The sequence below is a fragment of the Mastigoproctus giganteus genome, chromosome 10 (assembly GCF_048544385.1).
Source record: "Mastigoproctus giganteus isolate SK-2022 chromosome 10, ASM4854438v1, whole genome shotgun sequence".
Taxonomy (NCBI): domain Eukaryota; kingdom Metazoa; phylum Arthropoda; class Arachnida; order Uropygi; family Thelyphonidae; genus Mastigoproctus; species Mastigoproctus giganteus.
The window spans coordinates 31,414,194-31,433,668 of record NC_143584.1 but is presented as its reverse complement, the minus strand read 5'-3'; the positions used below and the strand labels follow the sequence as shown (position 1 = coordinate 31,433,668).

General features: G+C 38.1%; 1 protein-coding gene across 1 annotated transcript in view; it reads left to right on the top strand.

Moving 5' to 3' along the window:
• The first annotated feature begins 1,916 nt into the window (after positions 1-1,916).
• LOC150078931 (CD109 antigen-like) overlaps positions 1,917-19,475 on the top strand; it is a 223,646-nt gene continuing 206,087 nt past the window's right edge. Inside the window, exon 1 of the mRNA XM_090383675.1 lies at positions 1,917-2,030. Coding sequence (XP_090239801.1) covers positions 1,924-2,030 — 107 coding nt within the window. The 5' untranslated portion in view covers positions 1,917-1,923. The remainder of the gene's footprint in view (positions 2,031-19,475) is intronic.

Here is a 19,475-nt window from a genome sequence, read left to right as displayed (position 1 = left end):
ACGCTGTTCTTCTGTCTATCTGTCAATTTTCCTCTTATACACACTGCAGCGTTATTTCTTTCTTTTCTACACAGTTTGTAATTCTCCAGTATAGCTGAACCTTTTTTTTTTTTTAGATTGTATGATATTAATCTCTGCCTTTCCTCCATACCACAAAACGAATCCCTCTAATTACAAACAAGTATCAGTATGTCGTATAAACAGACTACAATGACTAACACCACATACCAGTGACGCAAAACCAATATATCACGATGGTATGGAGTGTTTCCCAGACAAATTCATTTAAAGGAATGTGGCTCTCTTTAAAACACTATGGCTTAACGCTCAAAGAATTTGATCATCATTTTATAACGCTCTCTTCCATCACTTTTTAAATGTCGACTTTTCTTACGTGTTCCACACTCCCAAAGATCCCCCATTCACTCTATAGATCCATTCGCCCCTGGTATTTTAGGATAGCTTCGGGACTCCGACGTTTAGTAGATCGAAGTGTCGTAAATTTCGTCGTAATTACCGAGGGACGCTTGCCCCGTGTAGTTGGGCGGTAATGGGTAGTAGGGGGATGTTGTAAATGCGTTCCCAAAACAGGAATTAAAATAATAATAATAATAAATCGCTCTTTTGCGCTCGTCGGTCGATAAACCAATGCCATCTCCGATTTACATTGTTCCGGATAACGTCGTTTTTAAATTCTAAATTTAAAAGTCATACTTTATTGTATTATATAGCTATAATAATATCGCGATGAGCTGAGTATATTTTTTATAACGTAGCTGTGATCGTAAATTGTAAGCACTTCGCGTGTTGGTAATTCTTATACTGGAACTCAAGTCCAGAACTCAATACACTCTTTTAAGTAGCCTGTTACCTTGGTGCACGCAAAGTTATCCCCATAATTAAGTAGAGTACATTTACTTGTGTTTTTTTTCAGTCACGCAATTAGTGTTAGAAGAAACCTCTGAGGGGTAGAGAGTTCATAGCGTGCCCCTAAATTATTACGAATGGGTTATTGAAATATGGAAGCCTATTATGTTGGTTGACGCTATCGTGTCTCACATATGACCTCATTTCTTGTCTATCTTTAGGTCGCTACTTAAATTATGATGCATTTAAGTATTACATTAGCACCATTCATCTAAACTCGGACTTTTTTTCAGAAATAGGGACAAGCTCTATGTAGGTCTTACCCTTGAAGGAGCTTTTTCAATATAGTTCGATCATACTGGTTTTGTTTACTTATAGTGTTGTAGATTATTGGAGATGAGTTCCAACTCCAAACAAGCTATCGAATTGCATGTGGCTCGTAACCAATGCACCAAATGAAAGTCTTGAATATTCGATTTTCCGTGGTCGCATGTTTACTTACGTTTTCTAATAGTTGGTTCTACTGAGGGTAAGTTAGACATCGACTGCAGGTCGATTTTTTTTTTTTTTTTTTTTTTTTGGAGCCCACTTTCATTATCGGAACTCATTCGGTATATGGCAACAGAGGTATCTGGTACCAAACACAAAGTGATTTTGTTTATTTGTGTTTTGTATTCATTTATATACGCTGTGTGTGCGTGGGGGAGGGATCATTGAAATTCGAAACAATCTTACAAGAAAAATTGGCCAAACATCTCAAAGAAACACAAGTACTGTAGTTCGGCAAAGTTCCAAGATGGCAGAAATTAATTCTGACATCGGGATGGAAGGATATTAGAAAATCGTAGGAAAAAAAGTAAAAAGAACTTTCAAAGTTTGTCAACTTTTATTCTATTAGATTGAATTAGAAAAAAAATTGAAACAATTAATTGTATTTACCTGTCAGCTCTTTTACAGTTTCAATTGATTCAAAGACTCATAAATATTATATACGTTAGCACAGTTCTTTTTTTCCTTAAAATTTATTTCTCTCTTATTCTTATAGGTTTTCTTATAATGTTTCCGGTGATATATCTTGTGGCACTTCTGTGGACCTGTACAGCAGCCCAGTATGGAAGACGTGGTGAAAATGAAATCTATCGTGATCGGATAAAATTAGAACCGTAAGTGCCAATCCTTTCTTTCGCATTGGACTTTGTTACTTTCTTCAAATCAAAGCTTTATAATCAGTAGACATAGAAACGATAAGATATCAAAAGAAAAGCACGTTGTCTATGACTTTAACGAGGTGATTTTGGTCTTGGGGTCATTGCTGTGCTATAATTAGCTGGGGGAGAGAAAGAAAGTTTGCTGATCTTGTATGAACACCAACCATTGCTACAGTAAATAAATCTCATTATATTCGATAACCCCATTAATTCTACGCGCTTTTGAATGATACGATTATCACCACACTCCAAAAGATTTTAATTTGCCTTTAAACTTACTGATTTCTCAACGGATCAAAAGTGCTGAAAAGGATGATAGATTCTTAGAACTTTTTTTTATTGAAGAGGGGGGGAAAAAAGGAAAAAAGAGCAATCCGTAAACTCGTTAAGAGACACGATAATGTGATTAAGAGTCGTGTCGCCAGCCAAATGTTTTTTCTGTTGCCTTTCGTTCATCAATTAACTTACTAATCCCGAATCGTGGGGTAAACGAAAACATATTTCAAATGCTTCTTCCATGTCGTCGACATGCTATAATCATTAATTGCTTGCAGAGGTTGTCTCGTATCTTTTTATAGGAGACTCGTTCATTTCCCAATAGTCTTCTGTTTGAATGTCCATCATTCACCCCCTTTTCCCCATTACGGATACCGTATTGGTAACAGATGAAGTTAATCAATTACCTAGCAAACAGTGACTCCATGTAACCGATTATTGGACACTATCATCAGTCAATTGAGTAGCAACAGTGCTGTGCGCATTCATAGAAGAATCAGGAAACTGCATAGAATCCGTACGTCCAAGATTATGTAGAAACAATAGCCTTATAAAAAAACATCCACTTCAAGCCCTTAAAGATTTAAAAATAAAGTTTTAAATTACTTCAACCAACCTAAACTGAAAAAAGAGATGACATTCGCCACTGGAGACTTGAGGTCTTGAACTTTTCGAGAATTGGCAGGACTTTGGACAAATATACAGCACGATGGACGCTAAACTATCAACAGCATTTGAGGAAAAATGCTGTTAATTTAATTTTTAAGAGTTTATCAACGGATCCAACATCTCAGCGTGTGTTGATATACGTTGATTTAGGAAGTCTTTGGGATGGGGGGAACGTGTGTTGTTTTTATGAGGCAGTCTTTTTAACGAAATACGAACAAACCATTTCATTAATCCAGATACAAAGCATATTTTATTTCAATCGTTGAGGCCATAAAAGTTTATGAAATAATTTAAGGGATGTGCAAAGTACGCAATTTTGAGAACCTCTGATATATAGTAATTTTATGATTACATATTCTTTGTAATATTTGTACTTTTTTAGACGAAGAATCATTGCCTCAACGGTACTTGAAAGAACATCGCGATCCCATTCGCCTGTAATCAACTGATTGGATATCTCCTGCTCTAGAAAAACAGAGCCAGTCAACCTCTAGAATGCCCGGTTACTTGGAATGGAGCGGTTATCAATTTTCGATTAATACTTTAAAAAAAAAAAAATCTAGACACTGTCCGGCGAAAGTCAGTCTGTTTTAGTTAAAAACAACAGCTTTAACTGAAGCGTAGACAGTTACAAAGATCATTGACACATTTACGTACAAAATAATGATTTAGTGTTACAGTTTATGATCCCAGTAGAATAAGTTTCTTTTCCGGATCTCTCTCTCTCATCCATTAAACGAGCACCATACCTCCCCTATCTGTGGATGATGGGGTGGTCGGTCAGCACGTCTCCACTATCGGTGATTTACACTAAACAGAATCCAGCTATCCATTTCCCGATTGGGTTCATTGACTACACAAAACTCTTATCGGCGTAGCGATTATTATTCGGCTCTTCCCTGCATGAAGCGATTAGCGTACGGGGAAACATTCTTTAAGGGGAAGTAAGGAGAAGCGGAGGAAAGTAGTTAGGGAATACCATCCACCGTCTCCTGCCTAAGCTTCAAAGCTTTGCCAGAAGCGTCTGTACAAGTGAGAATTGTAGATATTGAAAGAAGTCGGGTGATGTACCTGAAGATAAGGGTATTAAAAAGAAAGGTAACGCACAGATGACCGTGAGCCATGAAGCTAAGAATTCCCTTTTTGCAATCTATTTACAATGAAGTTTTCTGAGCGTGAACACTGAATAAACTTAATACACTGCCCTGCGGCATTCGAGTTTAAATTCAGGGGTAAAATAATGAAAAGTTAAAATTTTTTTGTTGATAAATCACGCATGCGCACTTCCGCATCTGTTGAACAAGTCTTTTATTTCTGTTTGAATACCTTGGCATTAACGAACCATGTTTGAAACGTAAGGATTTGAAGGAAACGCAATATTCTTTTTCTTGATGGCATATTACCTTACATGAACAATGCTTTAAGGCAGAAAGCCTAGGATCCTGAGCTGGATATCATCATTCTTCTCTTTCTTGGCGATTTCTCTCTCTCTCTCTCTCTCTCTCTCTCTCTCTCTCTCTCTCTCTCTCTCTCTCTCTCTCTCTCTCTCTCTCTCTCTCAGGATAACTCAGGAATTTTTTATTTGGCTGATGCAGCATAAGCCTCAGACTTCCTTGCACTGTATGTCTAATAATAATAATATATGAATTGAAAACTATCTCTTTTTATCTTCGAGTAGTAGTTCAATTTATGATCTCTTAAAACTAACTTTAAACTACCTTTATTCCCAAAATAATATCTTTTAAACATAGGACTTACTAAATTTAGATCTACAGAATTTGCAAGCTTATCTTAGTCGATTTTTCCCCTTTCTTTGAACGACACTGAACCAATTTGTATGCTTCTCTTTTGTGGAAAAGGATACACTCACAAAGAAATATTTTAGGAATATTTCAAGTAGTTTGTCGGAAAGGTCCATAAAAGAGTCCCCCACAGAATCGTTGAATAAATGGATAAAATAAAAATAGGGGTTTCCGAGTAATAAGAAGCGATGTTTGGAAAATACAAACTTCGCATAATCAATAAAATCGGGAAGAATTTCTTTTTAAGAAGAGGGGGAAATAACATTTCATCTATTCACCTGAAAAAGATTTGGTAAAACCTTTCTCATGAAAATGAATTTCAAAAGACTTCGATGTCAGCCCAATTGCTGTGTTTGATAAGCAATGTAAGATACTTAAATAGCTTGTTTTTGAACTCAGAAATCCTAGTTTTATCCTAATGGAAACACGGAGAAATTTTGTGTGTGTGTGTGAGAGAGAGAGAGAGAGAGAGAGAGAGAGAGAGAGAGCTGTCGATTGTACAAGATTCTTTTCTTACCCATATTACTATACTCTGATGAGCTCCAATAAAATCGAAAGGGGGCGACCACATATAAAATTCAAATATTTTTTTTGAGCGAAATCGATATTTTCAGTTACTAATAGCAATAAAAAAAACGTGAAGAACTTATCCACAATACACTATAGTTTAGGTAATCATACTTAAACTGTGTTTAATATAAAGGGCTTACTGAGTAATCCTCTCGTAGAATTAGTTTGAATATCCAACAGGAAAAATAATTTAAATGGTAATAGGAAATGGAATTAGCTGAACAAGGAAAAATCGATTCGCTGTTCAGCTAAATCATTCAGTGCACTGCATCAGGAAACACCGTTACTAATCCTTTTAAATAACTGCGAACATTCTTTGCTGAAATTAGTATCATTCTTTTCACTACAATCATCGTAATATTTTTATTTCCAAAAAGCCGATTAATATTAATATCACGCTTATGATAATTTGATATTTTATATAATAATCTGACTTACATTTATAAATTTATATGCTTAATATAATTAAATAGTATTAATATGCTGACGCAATTTTTCATCTTCAAACACTTCCGTTATTAAGCCTAATACTAGCAAGCTCAGTTATATGAAATGACAATGTTTGTGAAACAAATCGCCCCCATGCGGAAATTCTATGAATTACTAGACTTAGAGAATTTATCATTTCTTTCCTAAATGCAATGTGTTATGAAAATTTCCTCTTTCGTGGGTATTTATCTCTTTATTTATTGCTGTTCGAAATATTGGAACCGGGCACCGTTCTATTTGATATCACGGTCAACTTAAATGCTTTAATATCTCAGAAACAATTTTTAAAAACGAAACAACCACTTTAAAAGATTGAAAACTTTGTACCGCTGCAAATTTTTCTTTTTTTTTTTTTTTTTGCCATTTCTTTTGGCTTATATGTGACATTGGCATTAAAGTTGAAATTTCACCATGATTTAAAGGTTCTTGAAGAGATTTAGATGAATTTATAACTCACCAACTGTAAATATAAGGTAATTGAAACTGTTTGTCGAAAAATTTCAACAAATGTTTCTTATTATAATAATAAATATACTTTTCGTAGACTGCTATGTACGTAATGTTTAAGCATAAAAGAAATTTTCTCAACTATCAAGTGAAAAATCAACCTCCTCATAAATATTCAGGTGATAAAGCAAATTTCGTTCTTTAAAATAGGCAAATAATACATATTTCATCCCCCATACTGTGGCCCAGTTATTCGGTCTCGAATAACGGTGACGTTTTTTTTCCCTTAAAGAAAGGTAAAAAGTATAAAAATCAATTTTCCAAAATATTGCAGACAAAATTCTTCTCTTTATTTTTATTTTTTATTGGGTTAGTATTAAGTTACTCTTTTGAGAATATTTGCAAGGCTACAAGTTTCAAATGACAATGAACGAGATTTAATTTTGGAGTGCCTCTTCTATTGAAATAACTACTAGTCACTTGAGATTATTCTACAATTTTGCATAGCACGGGTTTAAAATATGCTGCAAGTGTTAAAATTATAACCTCATGCAAATTTTTACAGTTCGAGAATCAGGAAAAGAACGCTAGAAAGTTAAACTCATCTTAAATTTTAAAATACGGAGAACAGAAACTCACGAAGAACTGACTCTAAGAATTTTGTTGTATATATGAATGACATAAATGAGTTGCAATACCGTTGGGTTTTATTCTAAGGCAGTTCTATCAGAGCGGTTCTTTTTTTTTGAAGTTAGTCGATTCACTTTAGTTGTGACACACGCTATTTGCATTAGAAAGGCGTGCTCTACACCATAGAAATTTTGTTATAAATGGTGTTGTCTCTTCAGTAAAATAGGCTTTGCTATTCCCGATGGAAAATCTGGAGTTTTGTATTGTTCGGGGGGCTTTCAAGTCAAGCGACAATACGATGACTGCTTTAATTATAGAGAAAGAGAGAGAGTGAGTTGGGAAATAAAACACAACTTAAAAGCAATACGAATTAAGATAGAATTAAGGAGCATTTCCATCGAAAATAATGGTCTAAGGAACTTGAAACTCGTGGGGTAAACATGTTGGTACACTAATATTATTTATCCATACTTTTTTGCGAGTTTATATGTGATAGTACAGTGGATTCCGGTTATTTGACCACCGATTAATCGGGGCAGCCGTTTATTTGGGGCAAATTTTAAAAAAACAGAACCCAATCGAGAAAATAGCCAGGGTTTACTTCGCTTAATTGGGACAACATGCCGTTTTTAATCGGGGCAGGAGACCGCAGCACTGGAGATTACCCTACGATTGTCTCCGACCGTACCACACGGTTCGATCGGATTTCTGGAGGTCACAACCATAAAACAATTAGCAGTCACCTGTTTATTGGGCTTTTCTGTTAGTGCAATCTATCATAAACGGATAGTAAACTCCATCTTATTGAATTTTCAATAATACCGACAGCTGGAATTCTGTGGGTTATTATGGTGAAATGTGTTTACACTTACATGAAATCTTCAATCATATAAAAAAATTAATTTTCAGAATCTTCTCTTCATTCCTGTTTTTAAAGCTTCGTAACTTGTTACTCCGTTCTCACTTGCGCGAATCGTGTTACTTGCAATTTGTGTTTGCTGTGTTCTTTGTTATTGATTGCTTATCTTTTTACTGTTTTAAATTTTAACCCCCACCCACAAATGTTAGTGAACAGAAATGTCAACTAGTTATATATGTACATATTACAGTACGTATTAATTATTCCAATTATCACGTATCATTTAATTTTTTAATTGGTAAGGTAATAATGGGTAAATTTGTGTTTAATATATCTTTACTTTTATAGCCTGTGGATAATATTCCTCCTATTTTCGCTAATTATAATCGCTGTTTAATAGAATTCAATGTATTTTTAACTTTTTTTTTCGTGAAACTTCGGATAATTGGGGCAGCCGCTTAATCTGGCCAAAATGCACTAGTCCCGATGTGTCCCAAATAACCGGAATCTGACTGTAATTTGTAATCCATATATTTTTATAACTTTCAAAACAGTACAGCGAATTACAGCGAAGGGATAAGCTCCAATGGCCATTGAGTGGGTGTCAGATTATGAAAATAAACTTTTTTCACTATTGACTTGATATATTTTTTTTATTACGGAATGTGAGTATGATGGAATTTTAAATGATACCCAATGACATTTTAATTTGCACCCACCTAAAATATGAAATGCATTTATTCCATTATTTCGTCCCTGCTATTAATAGATTTTAATGAAACAAAAACGATATACATTAAAATCCGGTTATAGCGCACACTTATTTTCCGCTAATCCCTTTTTAATGCTCTTTTCTTCTGGCCCCCATTATAACATTCCCGCTTATAGTGTTCTTTAGGGCCAATACCTTCGAAAGCGCTATAATGGAAGTTCACAATATATGGGGAGGGGGGAAAACGCGTTTATTGTAATCAGCACTTCGGTTTATATCTTTTTTTTTTTTTTTTTTTTTTTTGCGCCTTCTCGTAGTGGAAGTAATTACGTAACATCCCGTGAATCCCGACACGTTGTGTGGCTAGTTAATGCTGTTTCTTTGTATGGTTGTGGAGTGTCGTTACCCTGTGAAAGAAAGTATTGTATCTGCACTGCTATCAGTCTGACTGTTTTGCAGTAGAGCATTAACCCTTTTATAATTGCTGATTTTAATATTTTCTTTATTTGTTTTTAATTTTTTTATGGATTTCCAGAAAGATTATGGCAGTTTCATTTTTATTGATTACTTTCTTGAAGAAATAGTGAAGTGTCAAATTAAAGTATTTTGTACTGCTTGATTTTAATGTTTAATTTCTGTCTGCTTCCACCTTTTTATGTACATATTTCGCTCTGCATCAATAAACAGTGGGGAATATTTGCATTCTTGTTTGTTGTTGTTATCACTTTAGCTGATGCCCAAGGTGATCACAGTAAGTGGCGTCCACTATATATATTAGGATCAACGGCTCCAAGCGTACGCTCATAACCCTAAGTTTATTGTCTGTAGCAGTGTTTTTCAGTGGCCAATTTGGATGTTCTGGCGGTTCCGTAAACCCTCTGCCTGAGAACGGCTAACTTCAGCCTGGATTGAAAAGGACTTTAGAAATTCCTCCGGTCATCAATGGAATTAAAACTTCTTCAAATGAGTGTCGGATGGGCATGTATCATGGAGACATGGCTGCTACGGAGAACCATATATATATATATATATATTTAACATAATATAAGAATATTTAAGAATATCTTTTATTGCAGGCAGTGATTGGATACATGATTGCCTGATGCAATATTACCCATAACAGCGACAATGCTAGGGGTTTCACATTAAATAACTAATACAGGTAAAATTACATAAAATAGGATATATATATATAGGACATAAAACGTATAATTACATATTTTACATTTTAAAATTGATATTAACATGGGAAATGAAAACACCTGAAAAGACGATGGCATTCACTTGGTTGAAGACGAAAGCTGGTCCCTGATGATGCGTCTTCTGTACGATTTGTCTTTTATGAACTTTTTGTAGTCCACATCTATCTCCTGGACGTTGTGGAGCATCTCCACGGGCAGGAATCTATCCCCTATTCTCAGCCTCCACGCCACAGACTGCAGAGATGGGAGGGCTCTTAAGGGTTTTGGGGGGATCCTCCAATTGCACATCTGCCAAAAATTTGGCGTATTGACTTCACCCGCTATCATTTTAATTGACACGAGCAAGCGGAGGGCAAATATCCGTTTGGAGACTTTTCTGTAATTTAGAAGTTGGATGATATCTGAAGTATGTATGAGTGGTGGCAGTTTATGCTTGAAGAGGACCCACCGAAGAAGCCAGTACTCATCAGATGCAATGATTTTTAGCGTGGTTTTCGTTGCCGACGCCCAGATTTCTGACCCGTAGGTGATGGCTGGCTGCAGAAACCGGTATATGTATTGGAGCGTGTACTCAGGCTCTGTGACATGAAGGAGGTGTTGTTTGGCAAGCCATCTTGCTCTGCATACCTTGTTATGAATGTCTGCAACATGGTGTTTGAAACTGAGTTTAGGGTCGAATATAACGCCGAGATCTTTGTGCTTGATGACTGGGGTGATGGGGGTTTCGTGTATTTCCAGGTTTAGTTGCGTTGGGTTTGATTTGAGGGAAAATACCATTTGTGCAGATTTTTTACCATTTGTGCAGATTAAAATACCATTTGTGCAGATAATGTAGATAAAGCTTTTGAATTTAGTTATAATGTATCTTTTAGCGATCCTTAATGCCATTATGGATTTGTTATAATTAAATACGCGATTGATGTATACGTCTTTAGTCAAAATAAGAAAAATACATTTTAATCCTATATTTAACATCTGTATATTAGAATACTAGCTGGACTATTCTGATGTGTGGATGTTAAATATAAGATTAAAATATAATTTTCACGTTTGCATTAAAAAAGTGTGATGTAATATAACTTGTGATATAAGAATATAGCTATCCAGTAACGTGTAACGTCGACATCATAACTGTATTTCACTTTCCCTCCTTTAACCCCTCGACGTGGGCACCTGTACGTGGTGAGGGGACCTCCCAGTGATGCTGCTGGGTTTCCAGACTAGCATCACTGGGATCTAACGCCCATACCTTGGTTCCAGGGTTACATCTTTGGAATCCGGCGTGTGCAGCCGTGCGCCGCGACCCGTGGAAGCGGAAAGGGGGATCCTGGTGGTTGAGGGGCCCAGCCTTAATACACCACTTTGGCCCCTGCTTCGACAAGACGGGCGGTCCCGGACCGGCTCGACTGGGATCAATCGGCGGGTGGTTTTATACTGCTAGGGTCAACTGCGTTCCAATAAGTCTCCCTCCCTATGGTCCTGGGACGGGATAAAGATTTATTGGTAACGTGGGTATGGTGTTCTAAGCGAACTCGGCGTCCCATTCGTGTACGCAGTACCTGCTAGTTCACGAGTGGGCGCCCCCTCGTAGGGCTCCGTGGTGGGTGAGGTACTTAGGCATCAGACACTTTCTCTTTACTCATATGAGTAATTTAAATCCCCTTTCTTCTGGGGCCCCAACAAGGCCCCTACCTAATCGAGAAGATGAAAAAGAAAACACCTCTGCAAAAAGAGCCAGAACTGAGGATACACCAACACCATCAGTCACACCGCTCTTCCTCATTCTCCATTCCATCGGAGAACAGTCAATTGGAAAGATGTCACCCTTCTTTATCCAGAAAGGATTAGAAGGGTTGGCAGGTTCACCAAAATCCGTTAAACGACTGCGTTCTGGCGATCTTTTAGTTGAAGCTTCCAGCACAAAACAAGCTGAAAAATTCTTGAACTCTACATCCATAGGGGGAATATCTATCACCGTAACCCCCCACAAAACTCTGAATTCTTCACGTGGTGTTATATCAGAGTGGGACCTTCTTCATGTTTCTGAAGAAGAGATCTGCTCTGAATTGAAAGACCAAGGAGTGACAGCTGTGAAAAGAATATCGATACGAAAGGATGGGAATCTCGTCCCTACCCGAGTTCTTATCCTCACGTTCAATACCCCAAGGCCTCCAAGTTCCATCAAGGCAGGCTATCTAAACTGCCCAGTGAGGATTTACATCCCAAACCCACTGAGGTGTTTTAGATGCCAAAAATACGGCCACTCACAAACATCTTGTCGTGGTAACCCTGCCTGTGCTCGATGTGGTGTTAAAGACCACGAGAGCAAGGAATGTTCAGCTTCAAAACCGATCTGTATTAATTGCCAAGGAGAGCACTCCGCCTATTCTCGAGCATGCCAGCGGTGGAAGGATGAAAAAGAAATCCAAAAACTGAAAACAGAGCTGAATATCTCCTACCCAGAGGCCAGAAAACGTATCGAACCAATAAATAGCGGGAAACCTTCCTATGCTCAGAAGGTTTCTGCCAAGTGCACTATCGGTACTCAAACTGAGATGACTATACCACCGAAAGAGTCATTCACTCCGATTGCACGCTATTTATTAATTCACAAAAGCCCACCAAAAAAACACAATCAGTTGCCACTCCTATATCCGTACCTCCTAGTGCTCCACCACTACCAAAACCAAGTGGTAAAAAAGAGCAAAAACGTTCTGAAGAGTCACCCGTAATACCAGAAACAATGGATGTAGAGAACAAGGAGGTACAGGATGAATCAGTCTTGGAACTCTTTGCGGAGGAAGAAATGGACACGGGACATCGTCCATTCTTCCCCAAAAAAGACAAAGCCAAGACTGATAAAAGTAAGCCCTCAGCACCTCGGAAGCCGCCTGATGGACCCACCAAGCCAAAATAATGGCTAAATTCCTACAATGGAATTGTCGTGGATTCCGGCGAAATACTGATGACATCAAGGCCCTCCTGCAAAAGCACGAGCCAGTTTGCTTTTGCTTGCAGGAGACTTATCTAAAGGCAAATGATGATCCCACCCTGCATAACATCACAATCTTTCGTAAGGATAGAATTGCGGATGGTCCTGCTCATGGAGGAGTGGCTATCCTTGTGGGTAATCAGACCCCAGTTCAGCCCTTGCTAATTACAACCAGCATAGAGGCTGTTGCAATTCGCCTTACAGTGGGGTTTTTAATAACGGTCTGCTCTATTTATTTGCCACCTGGGACTGACATCTCCCAGGAAGACCTTGATGATCTTGTAACGCAGTTGCCTCCCCCTTTCTTACTTCTCGGGGATATTAACGGACATAACACCCTGTGGGGTAGTGCTAACATCAACGGAAGGGGACGAGTCATAGAGCGTATGCTCAATGACAATGACCTTTCCCTTCTAAATACTGGAACAAACACCTTCTTCCACATGCCTACCCGTACTTTTTCTGCTATTGATCTCTCTATCTGCTCCCCTTCTCTACTCCCTTCACTCACCTGGGAAGTGGAGGAGAATCCATACGGAAGTGATCACTTCCCTGTGATAACCTTGTTACACAATGGGAGACCGTGTCTTCCTTTTAGGTTACCACGGTGGAAGTTTGATCAGGCTGACTGGAATGCCTTCCAACACCAGGTAAATTTTGATCTCAGCACCGTCAGCCAGGAGCCGATCAACGAGGCAGTAAAGTACATCACAGAAATTATTGTCCAAGCAGCTGCGAATGCTGTTCCAAAAACAACTGCCCGGTTTCCACCATTTCCCAAACCTTGGTGGAATTCCCAATGCACAGCAGCAAAAAAGGCTCAAAACAAAGCGTGGGGGATATTCCGCCGATATCCTACCACAAACAACCTATAGTGTTTAAACGTGCACGAGCCAAAGCACGTTACATCCGCCGTCAGAATCAAAGGGAATCGTGGATCCGTTTTACATCATCTATTACCCAGTCTACCAACTCTAAGGTAGTCTGGGATAAAATCCGGAAAATGAAGGGAAAACATACATCCCACCCTACTTCAATCCTAGATTATAATGGATGCGCTATTGCAGATCCAACTGCAATAGCCAACTCTCTTGGGGAAACATTCTCTAAAATCTGTGCAACATCTTCTTATTCCCCAGAGTTCCTGGTCCTGAAACAAAAAATAGAAAAACAGGCACTTAATTTTAAGTGTAAGAGCGACTGTCCCTACAACAGGGAATTCACTATACATGAACTGAAAAGAGCCCTCACTCTTTCCAAAGCAAGTGCTGTTGGACCAGATGGCATCCATTATGATATGATTAAACATCTTTCACCAAAATCTATGGATTATCTGCTCTTTCTGTATAACAGAATCTTTACCGAAGGGCAGTTTCCGGATTCCTGGCGCAAGGCAACCGTTCTTGCCTTCGCTAAGCCAGGAAAGGATCCAAAATTCACTAGAAATTATCGTCCCATTGCTCTGACTAGCTGTTTGTGCAAAATCCTGGAGAGAATGGTGAATTCTCGTTTAATCTGGTATTTAGAAACAAATGACCTTCTCTCCAACATCCAGTGCGGCTTCCGAAGGAACCGGTCCACTTTGGACCATCTTATTAGACTGGAAACATCCATCCGGGATGCTTTCCTAAAACGTGAACACTTGGTGTCGGTGTTCTTTGACATGGAGAAAGCGTATGACACAACTTGGAGATTTGGCATCTTAAAAGATTTGCACAGCCTAGGCCTTAGAGGGCATCTCCCCGTGTTTATTCAAAACTTTTTAGCCAATCGATCTTTCCAAGTTCGTGTGGGATCCTCACTCTCTCGCTCCTTTAGCCAAGAGGAGGGAGTACCACAAGGATCAGTATTAAGTGTCACGCTTTTCGCCATCAAAATAAATTCCATCACAGAACAACTTCCTCCAACTGTAAACAGTGCCCTCTATGTTGATGACTTTAGCATTTTTTGTCAGTCATGCAACATGAGGGTTATTGAAAGACAACTGCAGAAAGCCATTGACCGCCTCAACTCCTGGGCACTTGCAAATGGCTTCAGGTTCTCGCCGGAGAAGACCGTTTGCGTACATTTTTGTCGTAAGCGTAATCTTCATCCTGAACCTGAATTAATGCTCGGACAAAATGCTATTCCAGTAGCAGCGACACAAAATTCTTGGGACTCGTATTTGATAAAAAGTTGACCTTTCTGCACCACATCCGTCAACTTCGCACAAAGTGCACACGCGGGCTTAATATTCTCCGCTCGCTCTCCTCTACATCTTGGGGAGCGGACCGATGCACGCTTCTTCGGCTTTACCGTGCACTTGTGCGATCCAAACTTGATTATGGGTCCCAGGTATATTCTTCAGCCAGAGACAGTGCCCTTCGATGGCTGGATCCTGTCCATCACCAGGCTCTTCGTATCGCTACTGGAGCATATAGAACATCTCCTGTCCAGAGTTTATACGTCGAAGCAAACGAACCACCGTTATCGCTTCGACGTAAGCAGTTGTGTCTAAACTACGCTTTTAAACTGAAATCCCTGCTAGACCATCCTACGTGGCTATCCGTTTTTGAGCCACGATGGGAAAATTTGTACAATACCCGTAAGACTGCTAATCGTCCTTTTGGTATTCGTCTCCAAGAGCTACTCATAGAACTTGATATCAAGGTAGACAAGGTTGCCCAAACACCGAAGCAACCCCTTCCACCCTGGCATGCTCGTATTCCAATATGTGACTTGTCCCTTAAAAATTGGGGAAAGTCGGACACTCCATCATCGGTCTACCTGCAGCTTTATTCAGCACACCGAGCTGAACATTCTGACTTCGCGCCAGTTTACACAGACGGTTCGAAGTCAGAATCATATGTGGGATCTGCTGCTGTCTTTAGAGAGACCACTACATCGGAGCAGATTCCCTCTGAATGCAGTATATTTACTGCAGAGCTGCACGCTATTGAGTTAGCTTTGGATAACATCAGTAAATGCCAAAACCAACGGTTCATTTTATATTCTGATTCTCTTAGTGTGTTACAGGCTTTAATAACCGTGAGATTTAATTCTCATCCAGTTCTGTCTAGCATTCAGCAGAAGATTCACTTGCTCCGTGAACGTGAATATGATATCCGCTTCTGCTGGATTCCTAGCCACATTGGGATTAAGGGAAATGATTTGGCTGACACCGCAGCCAAATCAGCAATTCCCAGAAATAATCGCTGCCTGTCAGTCCCCTATACAGACTACAGGCAAAGAATACACGAGAAAATACACTCCCAATGGCAGGACTCGTGGAATAGACAGACTGGAAATAAACTATATCGTATAAAGCCTGTAATTGAACCGTGGCAGTCTAGTCTGCGCAGGAATCGTAAGGAGGAAGTTGTTCTTGCCCGGACCCGCATAGGACACAGTCATTTAACTCATTCATTTTTGCTGAGGGCTGATGACCCTCCTATGTGTGAGTCTTGTGGCACAGTTTTTTTTTAAAGTCAATAAATATTTTTACTCGTTTATAAAATTTACATTTTTCATATACTTCTTGACATAGTGACCTAACTAATTAGGTCACTAAAAGTTTAAATTATTTTATAAATGACATGGTCTTGGCGCATTATAGCCTTAGTAGCTAATGCGCCAATAAAACCAGAACCAAACCAAACCAAACCCTCCTTTAAAATCTCCTTGCGAATGGACAATTAGCCACATCTAGACTCGTTTATAACGCCATCTTGGATCATCATATTCCATACGAGTATTCCCTTTTTAAAACAAAAGCAATATATCTTTTATGTTTTTAATAATCTGACTGAGCCCTATACACTCAGACAGATAATATCCAACGATGACTATGTCATTAGATATTATCTGACTCAAAACAGCTGTAATAAAGTCAGCTGTTTTTAACCATTTAAAATCCTTAAACTTGTTTAGATTTATTTTAAAATATACTTGTAATACTTGTTTGTTAATATTTGCTTATATTTATATACTTTTTATACCTTTTCGAGAGATTTTTATTCTTATACATTCCATAAACACCTTTTGACCTAGTGACCAATTTTTGTAAGTCATTGAAATCTCAGACAGTTATTCCATTATTCCTAATAACTGAATAACTGTCTAAATATAATAAAATATAAAATAATATATTTTTTCATATTTAGGTTTTGAATTATCCCGTCTTTAATGAGTTTTTTTGTTCTTTTGTTTATCTCTTTGTAAATATGTTTGGTCTGAATTGTGCAGCCATAATCTGTATACACTCTTTAAAAACTAATACCGTGTAAATCTGTTGGATCCCGAGTCATAATGGGATATAATCGCCATCTTTTTCAAAATCTCTAACTCTCAGATAATTGGGGAAGGAGTAGCGAAAATAATTCTGAAAGTTTTTCACATAAAATACACATTTTTATAAATAAAACATAAATTTTTAAAATTTATTAGGAAAAAATTAATGCGGTCTTTGTGATAACTATTTAGAACCTTATCAACGACAAAACAAGGGTGAGCAAGTGGTCGACCTCGACGCATGGAAATCAAATTATAATTTTCTGGACAATACCAATGGCAGAAATCTCATTAATTACTTGCCTGATTTAGTTTTTTAAGTTCACTAGGTAATGAAAATTATAATAATTCTGCAAGTAGCGCATTTTATTTAAAATATAAACACACCTGTACCAAACTGTGATTGATCGACCTCGTGACATTGTTCATTTTTTAAAGTAGTTCGTATAGTGGAAAGGGCTACTGACCCTTGTTTTAAAAGATTGTAATGATACGAGTGTTAAATAGTTTCGTAAGTCTTCTAAAAAGCGTATAGCGTCATGCAATTGTGGGGGGGGGGGGTTTTATGATATTCCTTACTTTTTATTTTATTCTTTCTTATTATTATTTTAGACCTTTGTTTTTTTTTTTTTTTATCTATCCCTTTTTATATATATCTATTTATTAATTTATACACAATATATATATTCATATCCCCTCCTTGGAACCTTCATTAGGCCGATGCTTAAGAAATTTATTTGATTTTCTTTTCTTGAAGCAAGGGGGGGGTCCTCAATTTCCTTCCAAGGCCCACATGCTACCTGCTGCATGATATATATTATCCATTAATTTTATCAGAAGATCCAAGTTGGAGGAAATACTAATTTTCTCTTATTTGTGTTATTAGCTCCCCGTGCTAGAATAGTTCCCGTGACTTACAATTAATGCTTGGTGTCAATATCACACATAAAGCTCATGATAAAACAACAAACTAGATTTATTTACCATTTGTACAATTATTTACACACACTTTATAATTCATAATATCGAAATTTTACAACAATCAACTATTACTATACATGTTATGATGTCTACACTCATCTTTGTTCTTCTAACCATAATTGTAACTTCCTCATCTACTATTCAGAATGCTAATAACTAACCAATACAATCATTTGAGGTTAACACAATCATTTGAGCCCTTTCAGGCTTAACAACTTTCCTTGTTCTCAGACACTTCTAATCACAGATGAGTAACACACACTTTCTTTCTCTCTTTCTCCCAAGTTATTGACTCTACTTCCTATCACTTACAATATATTCTATTCCCCTGGTCTCAGTTCTTTACAAATTGTCCTGTCCATTACTTTGTCTTTCGTTTATTTATTTCTAACACCGTTTCCGTTAATAATTATTCTACATAAACTTACTTGCTTTCCTTTTCTACCCCCTGGATGAGTTTTTCGATCCTTTAGGCCTTCCTGCGATGTCTTCCCTGATCAGCTGGGCTTACGGCTCTTTTCTGTCTCCACGTTGACTTTCCCACACTCAGGACTTCCTCCAGGTCATTCTGCCTTTCGCTATTATCTGCACCCACTAAACTATCATGATCTAACTTTCCGTACGCGTTTCCCCGCACTCCAAAATATCTTTCCGCCACTCTTTCGCACCTCCGGGATTCTCCTCCGGATCTTTCCCTTCCAGGCTTCGGGACTCTGACTCTCGGGCTCTGCTCCGTCTTCTTTTTTTTTTGCGTCCGAGTTTTTTGTGTCCCACTCTCCCTTATTTTCCATCCAATCATATTTTTCTCTCTCTCTTCATCTTGAATTTCATTCGCTTAATTTTCTTTTCTCCTCGCCTGGACCCGCGTCTGATAGGTACAACTCCTTTCTTTGTATTCACAACATCCGGGCTCTAACCAATCTCTAGAAATTATCCTGGGATGACCATTTCACTTACCTCTTCTGTCACGCTTCCTTACAAGACATCGCCTGTGAAATCATTGAGTGCTTCTCATGTCGGCCTGTTTGTACTTTGTTTACATCTCGAGTCTGTTTACTGATCTGGGTTTGTTTACTGATCTGGGTCTTCCTTTTGGATGGAGATGGAACCACTTTAGGGGTGTGGGCGTTCTTTTGTCCCCCTGCTATCTTCTGTTGGCCCAGCCCTTGTTTCTCTGTAGGCACGAACTGCATCAACTGGCCTACCCATTGTGTTTACCGTTCGGTAAGCGCCCCTCCTGCTGTTAAGCTAATCTCTCAGTTTACAGTAAGTAAACAGCACAAACAATTCTACTGAGAGCTAGACTGCGTTTCACTTACATTATTATTAAAATTTGATAATTTATAATTCAAAAAAATTAAGTGTAAGAATAGTTCTTACATTCCCTAACACTCCGTCAAAAAAAAAAAACGTTCCCCTTTTTTTTTTTTTTTTTTTTTCTTATACCGACCAATCCTCCTCACTAATTTGTTAATCTTTGCCCTACCTATTATTTATATATA